The 23266-nt window shown below is 35.5% G+C and overlaps 1 protein-coding gene across 7 annotated transcripts in view; it reads right to left on the bottom strand.

Annotated features, from left to right (window-relative positions):
- The window catches only part of Inpp4b (inositol polyphosphate-4-phosphatase type II B), a 765962-nt gene that overhangs the window by 30121 nt on the left and 712575 nt on the right, over nucleotides 1–23266 (bottom strand). For 3 of the 7 annotated variants that reach the window (XM_063260829.1, XM_063260830.1, XM_063260835.1), the window contains one exon: nucleotides 20409–21789. The exons of 1 other annotated variant lie outside the window; for it this stretch is intronic. In XM_063260829.1, coding sequence (XP_063116899.1) covers nucleotides 21615–21789 — 175 coding nt within the window. In that variant the 3' untranslated portion in view covers nucleotides 20409–21614. Of the gene's footprint in view, nucleotides 1–14837; nucleotides 20368–20408; nucleotides 21790–23266 lie in introns of those variants that run through there. 3 more of the 7 variants (XM_063260833.1, XM_063260832.1, XM_063260831.1) reach the window with 2 other exon arrangements.

The raw sequence follows: 23266 nt of genomic DNA, 5'->3' as shown, positions 1-23266 counted from the left end.
GCCTTTAGCAAGTGCCCTTTGGGACATGTTTTGGGTCCATAATATACCACTTGTCTTTATTCTGGTTGATTAATACTTTTGTTCTCTAGTGGATGTTATTGGTATGAGTGGAAACTGAGATCTATGATAAATGGAACAAAAGTTATTAATTTGCATTTTGTATATTTTCGCCTCAGCTAAAAGCATAGAAGCAGAATTATTTTTGGTTTTTCTACCATTGAGCTTAAGACAAAGGTCAATATCAACAACTTTATGTAGTTAATTAAGAGGATGTGAGTTATTAATGTGGTGATAACACCAGTAGTGCTAGCTCAAGTGTGGACAAGCTCACCACATAGACTCTGGAAACCTTTAGCATGGTCAGAGCCTTGGCCAGTATCTCTTTGTCATGGTTGAAAGCAGAAAAAGACCATATTTCTTACAGAAAATTTTCCTAGAAAATTCCAAAATACAAGTGAAGAGCAAGTCACATATGTTCTTTTTGCTCCAAGTTTGTTACTCAGATTATCATTCTTCTTTGGATGAGGGTGTTGAGATAAATCAGAAATTGATTTCTAATGGGTATTCTTCTAGGTCCACAGAATAGAGACATTCAGTTTAACTAATAAACCCATGGTCATTATGTAAGGGGAAGCCAGATATCCACTAGTGCTAATATTTTCAGCGTTATGATGCTTTTTACCCCAAGAACAACCAAAGGTTTGTGGGTTACTACTAAAACCACTGTTGAGCCCAGGAGATAGCTCAGTGGCAAAGAAGTGCCTGCTTGGTAAGTGCAGGGTCCTTTTCAACAAACTTTAGTACTGAGAAGAGTTTTCTGTTCATAGCAAAGTTGGGAAACAGGTACAGAGACTTCTCATATATCCCTCCCTGCTTCAGACAAGTGCAGACTCCTGAGTGGTTAGTAGCACCAATCAGAATGGTACCTTTCCTCACAAGTGAAGATTCCACCTTGACTAAGTTTCCTCCATGTCTTTTCATGGATTGGCTGCTGATTTCTTAAAGTTTTACAGATTTTAGAATTAAAATGTTTTCAGTACTTACCATTTGGTTGGATTTAAAATAACCCTTTCCTTACAGACTATTTAAAACTCTTTCTATCTCACTTCCACCCCACTTTGGGGCACCAGTGTGCATTTTGGGGCACCAACAGGCTTTTTAAAAGCAGGATGTTTCATACTGCTCCAAGGTGAGGCCACTGTCTTTCTTTGTTATCCCTCCTCATCCTTGATTAAATGAAGAATTATCCTTAGAAGTTCCCTGACTAAAAATACCACCCCATATGTTTAGGGATGACAGATCCTCTGCCACAAGGTTCTGTATGACTGAGCAGTGGAAATGTTAATCTTCATCCATGGCTGCAATTTATGTGTGTAATTTTCAGGGTCAATCTGAAGCCATACAGTGATTCATCTTTGTTCTTTCTCTTTTAAAATATATGAAAAAATTAATTGCACAGATCTTAAGGATAAAGTTTGATGAATTTGTCTAATGTTGATATAATTGTGTTATTATTATGTAGGTCCAGAAACAGAACATTACCATATCCAAAGTCTTTCTTGTCTTCTTTTTAAACTACCATTTGATTCTGCTTCTCCAAGTAGGCATTCTAGCATCTAGAGCCATAAATTCATTTCCTTTCTAATTTCACATACATAAATTGAATCATGTGTTATGTAGTACTTTATATGTGGCTTATATATAATGAAACAAAGGTAAATTTTCTATATGCCCTTATTTTTAACATAAGTTCATAGTTCTTCACTGTTGTGTAGAATATATGTATATATATATATATATATATATATATATATATGTATGAGCCAAGGTTTGTCTATAGTTTTGTACTATTATCTGTGCCCTCTTCATAATAGAGAATCTTTTTTGTCTCTATCTATTTTGAAAATCATGATACACAGTTTATTAACTATTATTTTATTATTTTGTTACAAAATAGTTTTATTTCTCATAAAATAAAAAAAAATTGAAAGAGTCTACTCATAGGTGAGATTATGCAGTACAGTATGTTTTCTCTTTGATTATTCAGTTTATGCCATTTTCATGTCTTCTATATCTATGAATATTGTACAAATGACAGAATTCCTCCCTTTGCAAAAGCTGCATATGTATCTTTTGTCAGCTGATAGGCACGGAGGCTGTTTGCTTAGCTTTGCTAGCATGAACCATACTGCAAGGAACATGAGAGTGTAAATTGACAAGGTGACATTTCCTTTCCTTGGGGTATCCACTCAGAAGAAGAATTACAGAGTCTTATATTATTGCATTTTTATTTTGTTAGAATTCTGCATATTGTTTCCATGAGGGCTCTAACAATCTACCTTCTGAGCATAATGTATGGGGGTTCATTTCACTCCTTGCTAATTCTAAAAGTGCTGATTTTTGCACTTTTGATTATAGCTACCATAACATGTGAAAGTTAGTATATCATAGCTGTTTTCATTTGCATTTACCTGACTATAAGGGATGTCGAGACCTTTTCTTATATCTGTTGATCACTTTTCCAGACATCTTTAGCAAAATGTCCACTTTTCAGTCTTCTGCCCATTTTAAATTGGTTTTATGATTTTTTTTTTTTTGCTATTGGCTGTATGAGATTTTACAAATCTTGGATATTAACTATTTGTGTAATACATGGCCTGCTAATATTTTTTCCAGACCTGTACTCAGTCTTCATTTTTGCTGATTGTTTCCTTTGCTGTGTAGAAGTTTTAAAATATTTGTAGTTTATTTATTTTTGCTTTTGTAGTCTGAGCCTTTGGATGATATCAGGAAATTATTGCTAAGGCCAATGGCAGGAGCTTTTAGTCTATGTTTTCTTTTAACAGTCTATGTTTTCTTTTAACATGCTCCCCAAAGGCAAATGAATTACCACCCTAGTCCTCAGTTTATACTGGGACATGAGAGCCTCTTTAAGAGCTGAGATCTAATAAAGGCAGCCAGATCTTTGGGGTATGTGCCTTTGACGGGGATGCTGGGACCCTGGCTCTTTCCTATCTCTGTTTTTCCCCATGTGGTAAATAGGCATCCTCTGTCATGTGGTTCTGCTATATTTATTGTACAACAACACAGGGTGACAGGGACAAGCAACCATAGATTAAAAAAAAAATGGAAGCCATAAATCAAAATGAAGCTTTACTTGGTTTGTGTTGATTTTCTCAGGTATTTTGTCAGAATAATGGAAAGCTGAATAACATACTATCATTTCAGTGTTCTTGTTGAAAACTGACTGTGTTCAGACATTTCTGGCCTCTCTAATCCGTTTCAGTCATCTGCATGTCTATTTTTATGCTATTACCATACTATTAGATTACTATGGCTTTGCAGGTTATTTTAAATCAAGAAGTATGATGCCTCCAATTTTTTACTTTCAGAATTCTTTTGGCCATTTGGGGTCTATAGTGGTACCATATGCGTGCTTTTCTCTGGTCCTGTGAAGAATGTCATTGAGATTCTGTTAGAGATTCCATTGTGCATCCTTCTGAACCACAAGAATGGATTATCTTTTCATTCATCTTTGTCGTCTTCAATTTATATTATGAATGTTTTATGATTTTCATGGACATATTTTTCATCTCTTTGGTTAAATGTTTATGAGGTGTTTTTATTCTTTGTTAAATGGGAGAATTTTCTTGAAGCAGGTTGTGATACAGAAATTCCATGAGTTTTTATATGTTAATTCTTTATCCTGCTTTACTGAATTCCTTCATTGGAACTAAGAGGTGTGTGTGTGTGTGTGTGTGTGTGTGTGTGTGTGTGCACGTGTGTTTGTGTGTGTGCGTGTGTGTCTGTGTGTGTGTTCTGTGGATTTTAAAATATTGGTTTATGTCATCAACTAATGGACATAATTTTACTTCTTTTTCAGTGTGAATACGTTTTAATTTCTGTCTAAGTACTATTTTTTACTTTTTATTGCTTAGTTTATTGGTATGGTTTAGATATATATAATGATCACATTCATCATAGGAATTTGTATCTGTATATGGTATATTTTGCCTCTGCTTTTTTCCCATTTCCTTTAAGTACTCAATACAGGTTTCAGCACCATGTTGACTAGAAGCAGCAAGTGTGGAGATGCCGCTCTGTTTTATATCTTTCAATAATTCAGTTTCTTCCCTCTGATTATGACTTTAGCTTTGGGTTTTTCATTGAGAACTCTTATTATGTTAGGGGGCTTCCTTTCTACTGTACACCTAGTCAAGCAATCATTTTCATCAATATAAAATATTGAATTTTGTCAAGGATTTTTTCTGTATAAATAGACGTGATCATATAGTTTCTAGCTTTTAGTCAAGCTGGTCAAATTGCATATGTGAAAGTGGGCATGGATGTCAGTAATAAATCCCATTTGATCATCATCTACAATCATTTTGATGTGTTGCTGAATTCCCTTTGCTAATATTTTATTGAAGATTTTTTCATTAATGTTCATCAAAGATATTGGTTTGTAGATTTTCTTTTTATGGCCTATAGATTTTCTTTGACTTAGTTGTCAAGATCATATTAGCCCCATTTAGGAAGCATTCTCTCCTGCTCATTTTTTTCAACAGATTAAAGAGTCTTGAGTGTTAATTCTTTTTAGAGTTTAGTTGAAATCATCTATAAAGCCATTTGTCCCTGGGAGGCTTTTAGCTAGTAATTTTTAAATTTCAGAATTTCTTTATCTTCTGGACTGAATCTTGATAGTTTGTATGGTTCTAAGGTTGTATTCATTTTATCTATGCTTTTGAATTTGTCATGTAATTGATTATAATGATTCTATATGATCCTTTTTTTCTCTATGGATCCTTTATGTTTCCAATTTTCTTTTTCTTTCTTTTCTCTCTCTCTCTCTTTCTTTCTCCTTCCTTCCTTCCTTCCTTCCTTCCTTCCTTCCTTCCTTCCTTCTTTCCTTCCTTCTTTCTTCTTTTCTTTTTTGAAGCTTTGGGGGTGAAACCTAGACCCTCTGCACTGAGCTACATCACCAGTGCAGGCTCCTGCCCCAGGCACTCTGAGTGCTGGGATTACAAATGTGCACCACTGCCCCTGGAAAAGCCTACTTCGCATTTTATACATTTGAGTCTTCTTTTCTTTTCATTAATTCAAGTAAGTTTATTGATTTTATTTTTTCAAAAATGAAACCCATAGTCTTATTTGCTTTTTCAGCTTTTTCTACCTAATTATTTACTTCTGTTCTCATTTTTACTTTGTCATATCTTTTGCAAACTTTGGGCTTACTTTGCCAGCTCCTTGAAGCTAATACTAGGACATTTATGTGGAATCTTCTTTCTTAATATAGTTTTTGCTTTTTGCTAAAAATGTTCTCTCTTACATACTTGTTTGTACTTCTGTGTTTTGATGTGCTGTGTTTACATTGTTTATATAGAGAATTTTCCTCGTGATTTCTATTGTGACCTATGGTTGTTTAGTAGCACGCTGTTAAATTTTCATTTTATTTCAAACCCTACTGTCATTGATTTCTGGTTTTATGATGTTGTGGTTGAAAATACTACCTGATATGATTTAAATGTTCTTAGATTTCTTAAGACTTTTTTTTTGCCTTCCATATGTTCTGTCTTTGAAAAAGCTGTATGTGTGCTTGAAAGGATTGTATACTCAGCTGCTATTTGAAGGAAGGTTGTGTATGTGGGCATATATAGAATATATGCCATTTTGTATAAAGTAAAATTTAATTCCAGCTTACTTAATAATTTTCTGTCTAGTTCTGTCCATTGATGTAAGTAGGGTATTGAATTTTTCTACTCATTTTATTGTTACTCATTTATTCCTTCATATCTCTTAATACATGCTTTCTGTATTTAGGTGCTATAGCATCACATCCTGACAGTTTAAACACTTTCTATAATATATATGATATTGATGTATAGCTAGACAATGATTAGTACATATTGACCTAATTTTTTCTTTAGTGACATATTTAATTTGAATTCTATTATGTTAATTATAACTGCCTGTCTTCTCTATTAAGATTTACACTGAATAATCTACATTAGTACCTTAATTTTCAGTTTATGTGTCTCATTATTTTGGAAGTGGTCTCTTGTAGTCAGATCTTGTTTTTTAATTCACTTCGCCACCTTATGCCTTTTGATTGGAAAATTTAATCCATTTATATTCAAAATATTTATTTTTAAAGACATTGCTGCAATTATGGTAGCTATTTTCTGGGTTTTTAAAATTGGTAGATCCTTTATTTGTTTTTTCTTCCCTTTTCAATTTTTCCTGTGATTTTGTATTTCCTGTATTAGTCTGTGTTGCTAAGTTATGGTTATGTTTCCTTAGTGTTTGTGTATATGGTATTGATCTTTGATTTGCAGTTACACAAGATGAAAAAATATCTAAGGTTATAATAGACTACTTTACATATCTATTTACTTCAGTCATATATATATATATATATATATATATATATATATATAAACTCCATACTTTTTCCCACTTCCTACATTTTTGATGTCACAATTTATGTCTTTTATATTATGGATTTCTCCATATCTTTTTGTAGCTATCATTACTTTTTACTGTTTTGATCTCCAATATTATATATAACTCACACAGTACCGTAACAATATTGGTATATCCTTGATTTTAACGTACATTTAGCTTTACTGGTGAATTTTGTGTATTTCCATGTCCGTAATTAGTAGCCTTTCATTTCCACTTGAAGAATTGTATTTCTTATAAGATAGATCTAGTGGAATTGTATTTCTTATAAGATAGATCTAGTGGTGTTCGATTTCCTCAACTTTTGTTTTTAGGAGAAAGACATTATTTCTTCTCCATTTCTGAAAGACAACATTGGTAGAAATAAGTATTCTTAGCTCACAGAATGGCTTTTCCTTTTAGCACTATCAGTATCATCTCCTTGTTTCCGGGCCGGCAATAGCTTTGCTGCACTATCCACTGATAATCTCATGAGGATTCCTTTATGTGTGTCTTGACACTTTTTTAAAAAAATTCTGATTTCAAACTTCTGTCCTTGTCTTTGCTGGCAGTTCATTTATATTGTGTTTCAAAGAGGACCTTAAGTTTTAATCTGCTTTGAATACCTTCATGGATATGAAATATCTTTTTGGTCTATCTTTTCATGGACAAGGAGACTAATATTTCTTCCAAGACAGGAAGTTTTCAGCAATCATTTCATTAAATAAGCTTGCACCTCTGGAACTCCTATAGATGATATTTGCTTACTTAAGAATATCCCAAAACCTCATAGGCTATCCTGACTCTTTGTTTTCTTTTTCCTCTATAACTGGGCAATTACATAAGACCTGCCTTCAGTATCTAAGACTGAATGATCCTGAGAGGGTCTTCAGAGGCAAATGCTTTTGCATCACTCTTTTTTTTTTTTCTTTCTACTCAGTGAAGAGTCTTATCTGAGGATCTCTATTTGGTGTTTTCCTGACATGTTCCACAAAGAGCTCAAAAACAGTGGGTTCCAGTGAAAGTTCTCAGAGAAGTTGCAGAACCAAGACCCTAAGCTCAAGGTGTCATGAAGCCTCAGTATTGGAGAGCAAGTTCACTATCTGAGGTTAATTTGGATGTAGAATTTCCAGAAAGCTCGGGTCTGTGACTGTCTTTTTTTTTTTTTTTTTTTTTTTTTTTTTTTCTTATTGATGGGACAAATTACCCAACACTCAAAATTAAAGAAGGAAACATTTATTTAGCTTACAGTTTTTGGAGGTTTCAATCCATAATCAGCTGGCTCCAAGGCAGGATGGCATGTCACTGGGGCAACATTTCAAGGCTACAGAGAACACAAGCAGCCAGAGGCAAAAGGGGAGAAAACAAGCCTCTTCTCCCCCCTTATATTGTACATAGGTCATGCACCTCCTCCAATGTGGTTGTGGCATTCACAAAATCTCTGTTCCCTCCTTTTGCATAGGGCAAGCATATTTACAAAGTAAAGATCTTGGTTCCCTGTTGAGTCTTTTAGTTAAATTTATGAATTTTTCAACTTGACACAATGAATCAGCTGTGGCTGTAACTGTGACTCCTTCTCAGCAGCTTGGGCCAGGTGTGTGCTCTATCCAAGACGATGGTTCTCGGGTACAGACAAAGTACAGGCCAGTCTCTAGGGGAAGAACAGGTGCTTTGGAAGTTTGGGTTCTAGAAGCAGGGTAGAGCTGTAATTCATGAGCCTGAGCCAATAAGACACATCAACAACCGGGGGCCCAGGGAATGAAGTGCTGGGTACTGATGACTTTGATGAACTCTGTGATTGTGGGTCACAGCACGACCCTAAACTCTGTCAAGTGAGGTATATTCTGCAATGGCAAAATCTTGTAATCATATTTCCCTGGGGAAAAATAGACAGAAATATAGTAGTGGCTGTGCAACTCCGGAATGGGATGCTCAGACAGCTGATACTGGACAGGTGATGTACTACAGCCCTGCCTGGATGGTGGGTGATCTCAAGTCAGCCAATGCTGTTTTCTTGAGCTATGTGTCAGCTCAGCCATGGGATGTTTCTCTGCTCAGCCAAGGCACTGATTTCCTTGGAGGTGATACCTCACTTCTGCCCAGGCATCGAATCTGACAGCTCCTGATAGTCAAATAACCATTTCCCCAGGAGACAGGCAGCTGCTTCAGCTCAGCCACAGGGAGACCACCTGGGACACAGGACACCCTGAGGGGCAGGGCACAGCAGGGCCTGGGAGGTGCAGATGGAATGGATTTGAACCTGCCAAATGCCTGAGTGTTAAGTTCTGAATGTAATTTGGCACCTTCTTTTGTAAAGTGACTGCTCCAGTCTTTTGACCTCTAACAGAATGACCTGTTTTTATTGTGTCAACAATGCACAGGAATTAGTTTCAGATATGTATATTTTGCAGATGTAATTGTAGTAACTACCATTGCTTTCTAAAATCTCTTAACATCTCCTTGGCTGTGCAGATCTCCTCATTTCAAAATAATTTTATTTTGTTAACATTATGTTCTTCAGTTTGTGCCTTTATGTTCTGTTAAAAAAGACATTCTTATTTTAATACAGACACTTGCATTCTGTTTGCAAGATCTTTACTTACTAGTGGTCATAAAAATATGCATTAGCGCATTAATGTTTTGTCTTTCACTTATTCTTAAAATGTTCTTGAAAAGTTTTATTTGCTTATTTCATGTGATGTAAGGCAAGAGTCAACTCATGGATATTTAACTCCCTTTGAAGTATTAAAGGAATATATGTCTTTGCTCTTACCACTTTATAGCAACATACTTGTTATAAATCATGAAATATATGTATGAGTTGGTTCCTATAGTTTTAATTCTACACTATTGCTGTCATCATCTAAACTTGTATTAATACTTATTTGTTGCACTTTCATTATTGTCTTTATATCTGATTTGTTCTTCTTTAAGGTTGCCTTGATGTATCAACAAATTTTGCACTTCCATACAGATTTTAAAACAGTCTATGAATTTTTGCCAAATCATATGCTATTCTTTTCCTTGGGATTGGAGTGAACCTATAGATGAATTTTGGAAAACAAGGCACGTTTATCATATTTTGCCTTATGATCTCTGATAATGGTACATCCTCTATCTATTCAGATATTCTATCATTTTTCCTTACTCATACTTTACAACATTTTGCCTTAGAATTTAGTTTATGAATTTTAAAATTCTGTCCCATGTGAAGTTCTGCGTTTGTATTTATTACAGATTATAGTTGCAGTTTCTGATGTTTCATATGTAAGTGCAATATATGGGAGGAGAATTTTTTTCAACCCTTCTCTCATATATAAAGATGCTTCTCTCATATTCAACTCATATTTTGACACTTCTTTCATATCCAAAGACATTTTTAATTTTAGTATTATATCTCTAATTTTTAAAATTCTAATTACAATTTATGTTTCCTGTCCATAAGAGTTTCATTCCATCAAATTGATGTTATTGTAATGATTAGAACCTACAAAAATAAAATGGAGAAAGAATATTTTTCTACATCTCTGATATGAATAGTTCATTCTTCAGTATGCCGTAATTTTTCAAGACATTGCTGTCCAGTGAAGGAAGTTCTCTTTTCATTTTCAAAGAATGTTTATCATGAATGACATTGAATGGAAAAGAAGAATGCATCGACTGATTCATGGCGAAAGGAAAACAAGACACTGTTAGACCTCGTCTCTCATTGTAGTGATACGGTGGCTTTCACAGTGACATTCCTTTCATTTTCTTCTTACTTGTAACGTTAGAATATGACTCTAAATAAAATGCAGCATTAACATATCCTTATCCAAAGCAGACCATGGTTTTTTTATAACCCCCCTTAACGCTGGCGTTCCTGGGGACGTGGTCTCAGGCTTTTTCTCTTCCTTCGCCTCCCAAATGCAGTAGGAGTCTGCTGTGCCCTGTCAATTGCTCCTTCTCAGTGTTTCCCACGGTGACACAGCAGAGCTTCATTCAAAGTGCCCGCTTCTCCATCATGGGGTGAAGGAGCTTAGGCTGACCTGTGGAGGCTCCCTCCAGGTCACAGGGAGGAGCAGAGTTTACCTAGAGGTGGATATTGTTTCTGGAAAAGTTTCCCGTGAGACACAGACTGAAACTGCTGTATGAGGCCACCGTGGCGGAGACTTTCTGAAAAATGACACTAAGACCTTGGAAAGCACAGCCATAACTGAAACCACAATGTTTATATACACAAAGAGGTGGTCAAGATAGAGTGAATGCTTAAATTAAAGAAAAAAAAACCTGTTAACATAAAGGGCATGTTGCCAGCAGCCCCTTGAAAACATTCCTCCTTGCTTTGAGCACGCTATCCCATCATTCTTGCCACGTTCTGCAGCAGATCTGGAGCTCCTCTGTTGTGTCTTTATGAATCCTGATTTTAAAAAAAAAGGCCAATGCTGCAGCTGAACGTAGGTTTGTAAAACATCACGAATGTCATCATTTGCCATACTCGCCAGAGATGGCTTCCCGTGACTTCTGGTCTTCCTTGAAGTTAAAATGACCTGAAAAGTATGCATCTGAATCCAAATATAGAGGCAGCCATGATGCTGCAGCTAAAGACTCTCTCTGTTTCTCTCTCTCTCTGTTTCTCTCTCTCTGTTTCTCTCTCTCTCTCTCTCTCTCTCTCTCTCTCTCTCTCTCTCTCTTTCTCTCCTTGCAAAGAGTAGGGGTGGAGACCAGGAGAAGACAGAGCGACAGACACAGAGATAAAGAGATTGATAGGGACAAAACTGATGCCTTCATTTAAACATCAGGAAGCCAATGTACCTAAAGTTCCACTCTTCCTCCTTTCTGTTTTATGAGTCAATAATTGCCCTTTTTTCAAGCAATTGAAGTGTTCTTGTCATTGTCAACCAAGCGCTGACTACTATTTCAAGTGTTTTTCATCATTTGCATAAAGCTGACAGCTCGCATTATTCATTCTCCCTTTAGTCTCTGCTCTGAGTTTCTAGATTCATATTTATGGACATGCTTGACTTTCTGCTTGGACAGGTTGAGTCGGCAGCAGCTGAATCTACCAGGGCCTAAGCTGAATCATTGATTTTCCTGCCAACCCATCGGTGATATCACTACATTTTCATCATTCAGGTCAGAAAAATAAAACTCACCTTAATGACCTGCTTTCACTCACCAACCTCAACTCCCACCCATCTACAAGACTTTCTGAGCTTAGTCCTGAGACGCTGTGTCAGTCTGCATTGGGATGGTGCCCAGCACAGTCCAAGGCAACGCTGTCTCTCACTGTATTGCAGTATCCTCTGGCTCCCTCACCACTGTTAATTTCAGCTTCCTATAGTGTGTTACCTGCACAGCACCTAGAATGACATTTTAAAAACATAAACCAGATCACTTAGTTCCCCGCTTGGGACTTTGCTCTTACTTCCTATTGCACATGAAGTAAATCATGAATTTTCTTTTCATGGTTTAAAGGACTTTGGTAACTGTTGTTTCATCTCTTTTTCCTCATTTTATAAATGGGGCTCATACACTGCTCCCCCACCAGTGTCCTTCTGTGTGGCCAACCCTGTTTTAGATTGGATCCTTCCCTTTCCTATAGCTCATCTAAACTATGCCTCCTCAGGAAGATTAGCTCTGAGCATGCTATCAAAACAAGCAACTACTCACCACCTACCCTATGACTCTGTCAAAACTCCAGTAATTTGTTTCATATTGTTCACGATAATGAGCAATTCTTTGTCACTTAGTTGGTTTTCTTTTTGTTTGCTTTTCTCAGTAGACTGGACTGTAAGTTCCACGAACATATATTTCCTATCTATCACTGAATGCCCTGGTTCTAACTCAATACCAACTGCACAGATGTTCAAAACTATCTGCTGAACAGAAGAACAAATAAATCAATGAATTGTAACAGGTGTAACACAGAGGAAATATAGCAAAAAAGACTGGTTGCATTTACAGTGATGTGAGAATATTAATTTGGATTAAAAGACATATGAGTTTAATCTTGAGGAATATTTTGAGGATGATGGGGAGAAAGGAAACAGTTTTGGAGAAATCTGAGAGGGCTGTATGTGTGTATGTGTGTGTGTGTGTGTGTGTGTGTGTGTGTGTGTGTGTGCATATGTATATAAGGAACATCCACTGTGTCTACAGAGTCTGACTGGATTTGTGTGGAGGACAGAATCACCAGGGATGGAGAATAAGCCTTAATAACAAGATGAGACAAACCTTAGCATTCACTAACTGCTAGACTTCGCTCAGTTTGGAAAGAACTATAGTAATAGAGGTAATGAAGGATGCACACAAGGGAGATGCCCTCATGGTATAGACAAGAATGTGAAGGTATGGAAACATTTATAACGTAACATTTGTTCACATATCATAAGTAGGGGAACCAAGCTTTATTTGCTGGCATACCAATTCAAAATCCCACGTTCTCTAGCCCTGGGCTGGAATTTCTCCTTAGGAATAATAGTATAGGCCTCAAGGTAGGGCGTGACAACTTAGCAAGGAGGAATACCAATTTTACTCTATGGGGCAATTTTTAAATGCAAGAGATAGAAGAAGCAGAGACAGTAGCTAGAAATACAATGGCTGGAAAGGAATCAGGAGGGCTAGAAGTCTGTACTACAAAGTCAGGAGTGAACTCTCAGAAGCAGTGATTCACAGCCAATTGTTTGCAGAAAGAGGAAGTCATCATCCTAAATAAAACACTAAAAAATAAAATAAAATAAAAGCAGGGCACTATTGTAACTGATCTGACTAAGTTCTAAAACTAGGCAGGGGCTATGGGGAAAATGAAAGTGTTACAGATCAGAAGATGGAGTATAACTTCCAGCAACGTAGTACCCTATTCCCAGTGTTCTATCTAAATGGTTTCTACTTTTCTCTTTCCTTCTTTCTTTCTCTGTCTTTCCTTCTTTTTCCTTTCTATTATTTATTGATATGCTTTGGGTATACATAGTGACTACATTCATCACAGGGAATTTTTACCTGTGCATGATGTATCTTGGTGCTTTTTATTCTCATTCTCTTATCTGATCTCTTCAACCTCTCTCCCTCCCCATATTTACAAAAGCCTTTTTCCTTTATTTCCTATTTTTGTTCTTTTCCTTTCCTTTCTGTCTTCCTCCTCCTTCTCTGATCCCCACTATCATTTGAGCATTTTCTTCCTATGTTACAATATCTATTAAACATTTTGGTCCTTATTTACACTCTCTTTCTCACATTAAAGCAACAATGCAGTATTTGTATGTGTGTTTCATTTCACTGAAGATGGTCTCAAAGTGCATCCATTTATCTAGAAATGTCTCCTTTACACTTTTTATGACTGAGTAGTACTCCACTGCATAAAACACTCACATCTTTAACCATTCATCAGTTGATGGACATTCACAGGGATACATGCACACCCATATTTATAGCAGCACACTTACTAGTAGCTAAATCTTGAAGAGTCCAAATGCTCCTCATCCCTTCTTTTGACTTAAACTTTATCAAAAGAGTTGTCCTCAAGGCACCCTTGTTCATCCAAACATGCAGAGAACAGAGAATTTGATTTTATAGGGGAAGAGTGGAAAGAACCAGAGAGTCATGTTCAATTGGCTGCTTTGGCTAGAAACAGACACTGGCTTGACATTTTTCAATTACATCCACTTACTTTTTTTTGAATTCTCTCTCTGGTAAAACCAAATGTAGCTCCAGAACAACTTTCTGCGTTCCTTGTCCTGTTCTGGTTTTGAATGAGACTGTCACTGCCTTCTAATGCTCAAGGAGCCCGTGAATAGGTGTTTTAAGACAACAGCACTGCCACTTCATTTGTCTGCCCTTCTAGAGCAGTGGGGGGCAGCACTGGTATAATTCACTGTGCATTCTTTCCCACAGGGAAAGAATCTCTCAAGTATCTCTCCTGTTCAGCACTAGAAAGACAGCTTAGCACATGGCTTACCTAGGCACCGGGGCCTCCTCGGGTGAGGCCCCTTAATTACTTTGCAGTAAGATCTCATTAGAATTCTTTAGAATTTGCCTTCTACTACGAACTGCTCTAATGGAGCGTACATCATCAGACCCAAAGAGTCTACTGGAAAAATTATCTTCATGTGTTCAGGTACCTCCATACACAATCTTGAGAGGAAAGATCAATGATTTTCTCAAGGTTGAAGCACTGACACCTGGCTGTTGACTTTTTTTTGGAAAGTTGTGGTTTTACTTGTCTCCACAAAACAATTCTGGAAAGTCTCTTCTGCTAGTGGAAAGGAAACTGACCTAGTCTCAGTGTAGAACTGGAGCTGTGGTTCATCAGAAATCAACCTATGCTTTCTGATATATTAATCTACACTTCTGATTCTTTAATGTTTAAACCTCATTGATGAAAATGAAAAAATGCAGAGTATGGAAAGACAGAAACATAAAAAATAAAATCATATTTATTTAAAGAAAAATATACACACAGTGTACAATGAATATGGTTTACACAGAACAATAAAACAAAAATGATATTTTTTCAAGTGCTAACAATTTAATCTATCTGCGGCTCATTTACTGGGAATACATTTTATTGGTTAATCCAGAATATATAACATAAAATAAAAAATGTCAAGCTTTCAGATGAGTACCACAAAAATCTGAAAATACAATGTTAGGTTTAATGGAATAATAAAATATTTACATAAGAAGGAATTTATATAAAGGTTTGTACATGTGCAGTGAAATGTGTCCATATGGATATTGGCATAGGTACTAGCTTTTGAAAATATGAAATATCTTCAACATGAAATAGTTCCTAATGTTGAGAGTGATATAAAAATATAAAAGCATCTCATGAACTATATAAATAATATAGCAATCCTGGAAAAATTTTAATTACTAATGCTCACAAATAAATGACACCACATCAGATCATCATTAAAGATGGATTGTTGAATCATGCCTTTTTATGACCTGGAAATAATTTCGATGATTTTAGGAATATTTTTAAGACAGTCATATCATGAGTGTGAAGAGGCAACATCTTCTTCCTAAATAATTGCATTTATTAAAAGTATGTATTTTACTTGTATATATACTATTAAATAAAGTTTATTGCGAAGATCACTTCATCTTTTCCTTGATATTCATGCCTTTGGGGTACTTCATTTATCAGCTATTTTTCTTTTGTAATTGAAAATTCTAAATGTGTTTGAAGTACAACTTAAACTCAGCAAGCCTGATTGCATGTAACTTTTGGTGTTAATATTATCTTACAAATGTTTTCTTTCTTTTTGTTACTAATAGTGAAGCATAATATTTTCCTATAAATTAGAACTGCTGTAGGCATTCCCTTCCTAACTTAAAAAAAAAATTAAAAAGCAATCAGTGTGTACCATGGGAAACAAAAAATGCAAATTTCTGACCCTCAAGTCTTTATCTAATTGGCCTTCTGTATTTTATCTAAAATATTATTTTATTTTGAAAATTTCAAAGAAGTTTCACTATAAGCAGTATATCTTTCATTGTAAAGTTCTGACTTCAAACTGCTGGAGACACAAAAGATGCAATGTATCGGGTACTTATAAAACTGTGAAACATAAATTTGGGGGTAAAAGGCAGTAGCTTCTACAGCTTGCAGCTGGGCTATAGGAATGTGAATTTATGCTAAACTTGTTAAATCAGCTACACAAATTCTTAGCAAATTATTCTTTTCAGTGTGCATAATTTGTAAAGCTTATGGCTGTTAGCAATGTTTTGTACTCAGTATGTTTGCTTCCTTCTCTAAATGCTGATCACAATTTTTCTCAAACCAGTTTTTTAAAATCTCTGGTGAAAGTTAATTTATTTCCTAAGCGATTACAAAATGTGTCCTGTATAATGAACTAAAATGATACATTACCCTGCTTGAAAACCAAACACGTGTCACATCTGTGGTGTTTTTCTATTGAGCTATATTTATTAGAATCTGAGCTGAGTAATATGTTACATTCTTCCTACATTTAGAAAATGCCAAAATTATAAGCTTCAAAATTGATACTGAAGCACATTTTCAGTCGTACACTGATTAGGTTAATGTTTCCCTGAATTTAGTTCTGTGTTATTGCTTATACTAAAACTGCATTGCTAAAGAGCCTTCTTGCAGTATGTCATGAAGACAGGTTTATAAATTAATCACTATACTATAATAATTTAATTATGAATGAAATATTAAATATCAAATATGCCTGATACCTACCAGAAGTTCATAAGATAGCAGAAACACAAATAAAATCTAGAGCCATTAGAAAATGGCTGATTGTATTTGAAATGATTTTAATAATCTTGCTTCCAGTAATTTGTTAATTTGGGGAGGAAATATGATGGTGGAATTTGGCCATATGCTAGTAGTTGGTAATGATTGGATTCTAGGAAGTATATGTGGTAGTTTGCAAAATATGCGTTAGAATAAATATTCTAACGGTTACTGATTTCAAGCTATGGTGTGATATTCCTGAGTGAGGAAATGGGCAGATCTCTACAGTAGCACTCATGTAACATACATGATATATGTTAAAGCTGCAACAGACCCAACTACACTCAAGGACATGGGTAAAATTTAAACCTTAGTAAAGTGATTAGGATGGGTAATCTCTGACTATTATCTTAACTTTTCATAAAATCCATCTGGTTATATTTCATAATTTAATATTTGATCATGTTTGTGTGTAACAGGAGCTAGCAAAACTTCTGAAAATTTAATGATCGACTTTCATGAGTCAACAAGACAAGCTCTGTCGCAACACTGCAGACATTTTCTTCACCCAGTATCAGCCTTTACACAGGGATGGCTTGGTTTTCTTGGGAAGGAAAGCATGACTCTACACAAACATTTCTTTTTTCTTTTTCCAACTGGCTTATTGTACGCAGGGGTAATTAGGCAGTATTCTCTAGCCAATGATAGCTTTTAAAGCTTCACAGTTTTTCAGAAGAGGCATTTGTTTTACAAATAAATGATTGGAAGTTAATGACTTGGATTGCTGTCCTAAGAGGATGGGGGATCATTTTAAAGTATCTTTAATCACCTCAATCAAATGCTTTCCATGATACACTGGATTACGGAACTGACTGAACAATTTGCATCAAAAACTTGTGGCAGCATGTAGATAAAGCTGGAGACTATAGACCCTCCATATGAAAAAATGAATGAAAGATGTAAATAAAAAAATGGCACCTAAGAATGGATCTGCTTCAATTGAACTTTTCAAAATTCTATGGGTAACTGTTTGTGGGACATTTCCCAGGAACTGGACTTTTGTCACTGGGTCAATTATAATCAGGGTCACAACATTTACTGTTCTTCAATATCTTCCTCCCTAGGGCTCTGTAAAGGCAGAATTGGTACCTACATACAGTGCTAGTAAAAGGAAGACACATATTTGAGTTCACAAAATGAAATAAATATGCTATGTGGAATTGTCATTTTCTTGGTTCATTTTTTGGCTCAACATGATCTCCTCAAATAGGCCTATACACCTTTTAAAAGCAAATGTAGATAGAAAAGTATGATTGTGGCAGTATTTATATAAGAGAGATTTAAAAGCATATTTAACATTTGATTCAGAAAGAGTTTATAATCAGAAATACTGGAGAGGTGAGGCAAGGATATTTGGACTGTATCTCAGGAAGAGAATAATGATGTTTATGAAACATGAATTTTCTTCATGAAATCTACTTTGAGAGGCATGAGCAAATATAGAATTGTTATGAAGGAGTGCTGGTGATTATGTTCAAAATGAATGAGAATTTCATATGAATTTACAGTTCAGTAAGCCTTATCCTTTGAGGCTTCTGTGTTAGTATTTATTTTAAAAGAAAAATGAATCTATAAAATGTCTTCTAAAAAAAGGAAACCTTACTGTTATCAATTTCCTTGCTAATAATTAATTTTTCTAAATTTGAGTTAGGAAGTCTTGCTTTTAAAAATATAAACAAAAATTATTGCTGATGAAATATTTATACATTGATAAATCACTTGAGATCTCTTGCATTTGAGGCTACCATCTGATATATTACATGAAGCCTTATAACTTCTGTCATAAATCCAGCCTATCATAAATCTAAAGGGATAATTAATATAACCACAAATTCTACCATTTTGAAATAAAATCAAACAATTTGAGGCTTACATTTAATCACTGAAATGAAGAATGAGGTAAAGCAAAAAACAGCAAGAAAAATTTTTCCATAGATAGATCTTGAATGTACAGCCCGTTTTTATTAAAAAGGCTGTAATTGGTTTGGCAATTGCTTCAATAATACACATTGGTCATTAGTTAAAATAATCAATTGGTAATTCTAGTGTGAGAAGGCACAAAAGCTTATCTTACAATTGCAGCAGTTTGAGAAAGTCAACATGCGTCCAGAGACCTGTTTGAAATTCATATTACAACAGGCATCTAGGCAAGGAACTATCATATTTGCTGTGGAAAGTTTCACAGTATCATCAATTAAATGTGGCATGATACCTATGTAATGAGCCTCTGGCACTTCTAAAGAAGAGTTCTCTTCTGGAAGGCATGCTCCACTGATGAAAAAGGAAGAAGAGTAAGTTCTTAACATTTGGGGAAAATGGGTCTCATGCGTTCAGACTCCTGTACTCTAACCTTCAATTCCGGTGATAAATCCTAATTTCTTATTCAGCTAACTAGTTTTCTCCCTTAATTTTCATACATAGCCAACATAGCACCTTGGAGAGGGGACAAGCCTTCTTCTTACTATGGTAAGAAGAGTCAGAAGATAAGAAGAGATTGAAAGGATGCTACAGTTTTCTAATCAGGTGATCGGTCTTCATCTATCGACTTTTGGAAGAATGACACTGATCAGGATGACCTCTAAAAAAGCTACTGATTCAGAATTTTAGAAGTGGTATTATTTTACTGAGTGAGGTAAATTTAAAATTCAGGCAAACAGAAAATTACTGTGTTATTGGTAGATACAGTTGCATATATCAAAGATTTATTTGTACATCCTAACCTGGGCTAGACTGCATACTTCCACAACAAAGGAACTGCCAGAAAATATCTTAAAAGAGATTTTTTGACTTCCATGAACTTCACTACACAAAGTTCAAGTGATGGAGCTTCTGGTTTTGGTCAGGAACACACTGTGCATCTTACATTTCCGTGTAGATTGAGTCCCTCACAGCGTTTTGCATATTATACTATAGAACTTTCTGCACTGCCCCTTGCAGTACAGTCGCAGATGGAGAGTTAAAAAGATACCACGGTTTTGAAGTCTGTGGGAACATTGTCTATCTGTCTCTTTGGGAGGTGGAGTCACATCTGGACTGAACAACAAAGGTCTTTACAAGCATATTTGCACACTACTTCCAAAGCCAATGTCACGAGTGAATTTTACCTAATTTCAATTTGCTAAATAAATATCTTACAAATTCCCTACAAAAGGCTCTACGATGATCTGTAATCAAGGCCAAGAAGTAGCGTCATCTGAACTTCACTCTCTTCTTGCTTCATTCTGTAGAGAAAGCATCATTTCTAATCATGTTTTCTCAGAAAGAGTTTAATCTAAATATTCCACAGATGGTATGTACACTTGCTACCATGGAGTTATTGAGCACATTGGAGCAGAACTAGAAATGACAATGCTTTATAAGATTTCAAAAATGAATTTCTTTGTGAATAATATGATGTAAAATATCAAGTAGTTGCTATATTTGGGTAAACAACCATGAGCAAATTTACAACAATGAAAATAAAAACAAAACAAAACAAAAAAGCGAGGTGGGGGTTCTCCAAATAAAACATATTTATGTTCCTGTTTATTTACATGTTGGTAAGTTAGGTGTCAGCTTTTCCATAAGTGCCCTCTGGAGGTCTGTAGTACTTGGGGAAAGCCATCAGCTGTAGCATGTTGAAAGCATACTTTCTGCATTTGATATTCTTCAGTACATTCTCTATGCGGCATCCTTCTCTGGTGAAAGGGGAAAAAGTACAACTTCATGAAACACAGAATAAATAAATATGCTTTATTTGTTCAATGCAGAGTTGCAGCAACAGTCCCAGTAAAAATAACAAAGATTCAACTCTACATTTTTTTTTCCACAAATGATGATACATCTTACAAAATTAAATCCTAGGCCAGGCCCAATACCATTATTGCCTATGGAAAGAGATGATTAAAGTCTCTTTATTCTTAACAGACATTTAAAGTTTAATAAACTCTTTAAATATAATTTGCTCCACAATACAGCTTCACTATAGTGTCATAAATATATCTGCCTTTTTGTAACTTCTCCACAAATTAATTTCATAGTCTTTAAAACACATTAAAATCTATATGCAGCCCTAAGGATGTAGGTTCTAGGAATAAGGCATTTAATTTATTAAGTCTGGCCCTATAGATTTGTAAAGGAAAGGTTCGTCTCTAGTTTAATTCATTATTTTAGCTGTGCAACAAAGAGAGGAAATGGCTTTCCGAACAGCCTGGTCCATGTCTCAGCTTTGTAGAGGAAGAGCGTCTGCCCACAGACAGTACAAAAATCCCAGGGACTCAAATCGGCACATCAACACACACAGGAGACCTCATTAAAAAGAATAGAAAAGTATTCTGAAAGCCAAATCAACCTAAACAATAGTCACAAACAGGTTAATTTAGTTCCACAACATAAATAGCCATTATTTTCAGAAAGTTACTGGACAGAAAAGGGTGAAGCGTGGCGAAGAATTAAAACAACAAACAGGTTAATTTAAAACAAAAATTAAACAGAAGTTCTGTTTGGCAGATGGCAGTTACGTTATTAGCACAGTGGAAATAAAGTCTGTAACCTCCCGCGTCCTTAGGACTGAGTTCAGGGTCTCAGTGAGTTGTGCAAATTTAATCTTAATTTCGTTAATAAATTTAATGGGAAAGAGGAACAGGAGGCTCAGAACTTCAAGCTTTCAGGATTCTGCTCTTTGTTTTTGTCCAGACAGTAATTTAAAAAAAAAAATTCTTCTTGAGCTAGTTAACAGAGGAAAAACATATTTCCATGAACAGAAGAGCAAAAACAATTCACTTAATGCATAGTACTTTTTGTCTTTGTAGTTTTAGGAAAAACACAATTCAAACTTCTTTTTTTAAATTCTGTGAGTTTGAAAATGTAGAAATATTACAGCATTATCCCCATGATTTAAAGTCCATTGTCATTTGTAGAAAAAGAAAGGAATGCAACATAAAACTTATTGGTATTTGGCTAATAGTAACGCAAGACTTAGAATAAGCCACACGACTAGCAGGTGTGAGCTGACAAGGAGCAAGGCCACAGGATAGAAGTGTCGAGACGTTGGCTTGTTATCGGTTAGACAGCCTGATTCGGGGTCATCGGATTCAGTCAGTGCTCCCTGGGACGGTCTGCTGTTGGATAGGGAGGAGTTAGGGGAGAAAAGAAAACAGAAGAGCATTCACACAGTACAGAAATCAACCTTAAATACTCTAAAATACAATATACTGTCTTATGCAACACAGCTGTTTGCGATAAACGGTTTAGCCTAAAGACTCCAAGTACATCCTGAATATTGTCTTCTCATTGTACTGTGTTGGCAAAGGTATTCAAAAGATGAGACTCCTTTTGGTTTTTGTGCAACAGGAAAAAAATATTCTGGTGCTAGTCACATGGGCTGAATGTAAATGTGAAAGGCACGATAAAATAAGCATAATAATAACAGTAAATAAGACTGTGTGACAAAAACTAAAACATGGGTCAGCTCATAAAAATAATCTCATAAATACATCTTAGGGAAATAAAATCGGAATGCAATAACGCACAGGATGTAGGGGAGCAAACGAATGTATCTGCCACATTTAAACACACCTTCTACTGGGATTGTTTCTATATAATGTATTTAAAATTGTAAAAATGATTTATTGAAATGGTTTGGTCTTTAAAATGAAACATCTGACATGTCATCCTTACTAGCCATAATACTAGTTTAATGAAACCTAACCCAGTGTCTTTCTGTTAGCTCAGCTTATAAATTGTGCTACCACTTCTCTAATCTTAGAGAAGGCTACATCTACCCCTTTCTGTCAAGTCACTCTTCAGAAAAGACTGAAATTTCCAGATGCTGTGTTTTCTGTGTAGGTTAAAAGGGGGCTTGGAGGGCTTGTACAATTGTGCTTAAAAGCAGGTCCAATTATGACAAATCTAAAATATACTGATGTAAATTGACATCTCCTCTATGGTATATTTCATCAGCATTCAGAGTATCCAAGCAGTAGTTTCATCTCTGTTAGCTCTGCCTTACTTAAAAGAGAAAACTGTTGGTGTCTTATGAAGGTTGCCATGTAAAGGGAGCTTCCACTCAAATTCCTTAGCCAAAGCCCCGTGGTGTCCCGGAGAACTCTAATCCAGCAGCCTTTGATTAGGCACTGATGATACCAGTGGATGAATCCGCCAAGTGACAGTTAGTATGATTGTTTCAAATTTCAATTTTGATTTGTTTACCATAACAAATAAACCCGTGCTGTGTTGTGGGCTGCTCTTTCCTTATTAAAACCTATTTTGACATTTAAGATAAACTAGATTACCTGAAATATAAATGGTTTATTGAGAAAATAGAGGTTTGAGACTCACATAATTCATTTTTTCAACTGTGCAAGTAACTTGGTTACTTCTACAACTTCCTATGTATCATTGGTGCAGTAGGTTTTAAACTATGGATACTTTGAATTTGACTAAGACAAGTTACCTTGCCATATATTTTATTGCTTTTGTTGGCCTGAAATCATTATATTATTGGCTAACCAGAGAGAAATGACTGATTCAGTCAATATTTCTCAGTGTGTACTGTGAGACAGTCACTGGTATGGACAACATTCAATAATGGAGAGA

The sequence above is a fragment of the Cavia porcellus genome, unplaced genomic scaffold (genome assembly GCF_034190915.1).
Source record: "Cavia porcellus strain 051 isolate PalLab524CR breed Dunkin Hartley unplaced genomic scaffold, mCavPor4.1 scaffold_14, whole genome shotgun sequence".
In the NCBI taxonomy this organism is placed as follows: domain Eukaryota; kingdom Metazoa; phylum Chordata; class Mammalia; order Rodentia; family Caviidae; genus Cavia; species Cavia porcellus.
The sequence above is the reverse complement of the archived record's forward strand: the minus strand, read 5'-3'. Positions and strand labels throughout refer to the sequence as shown.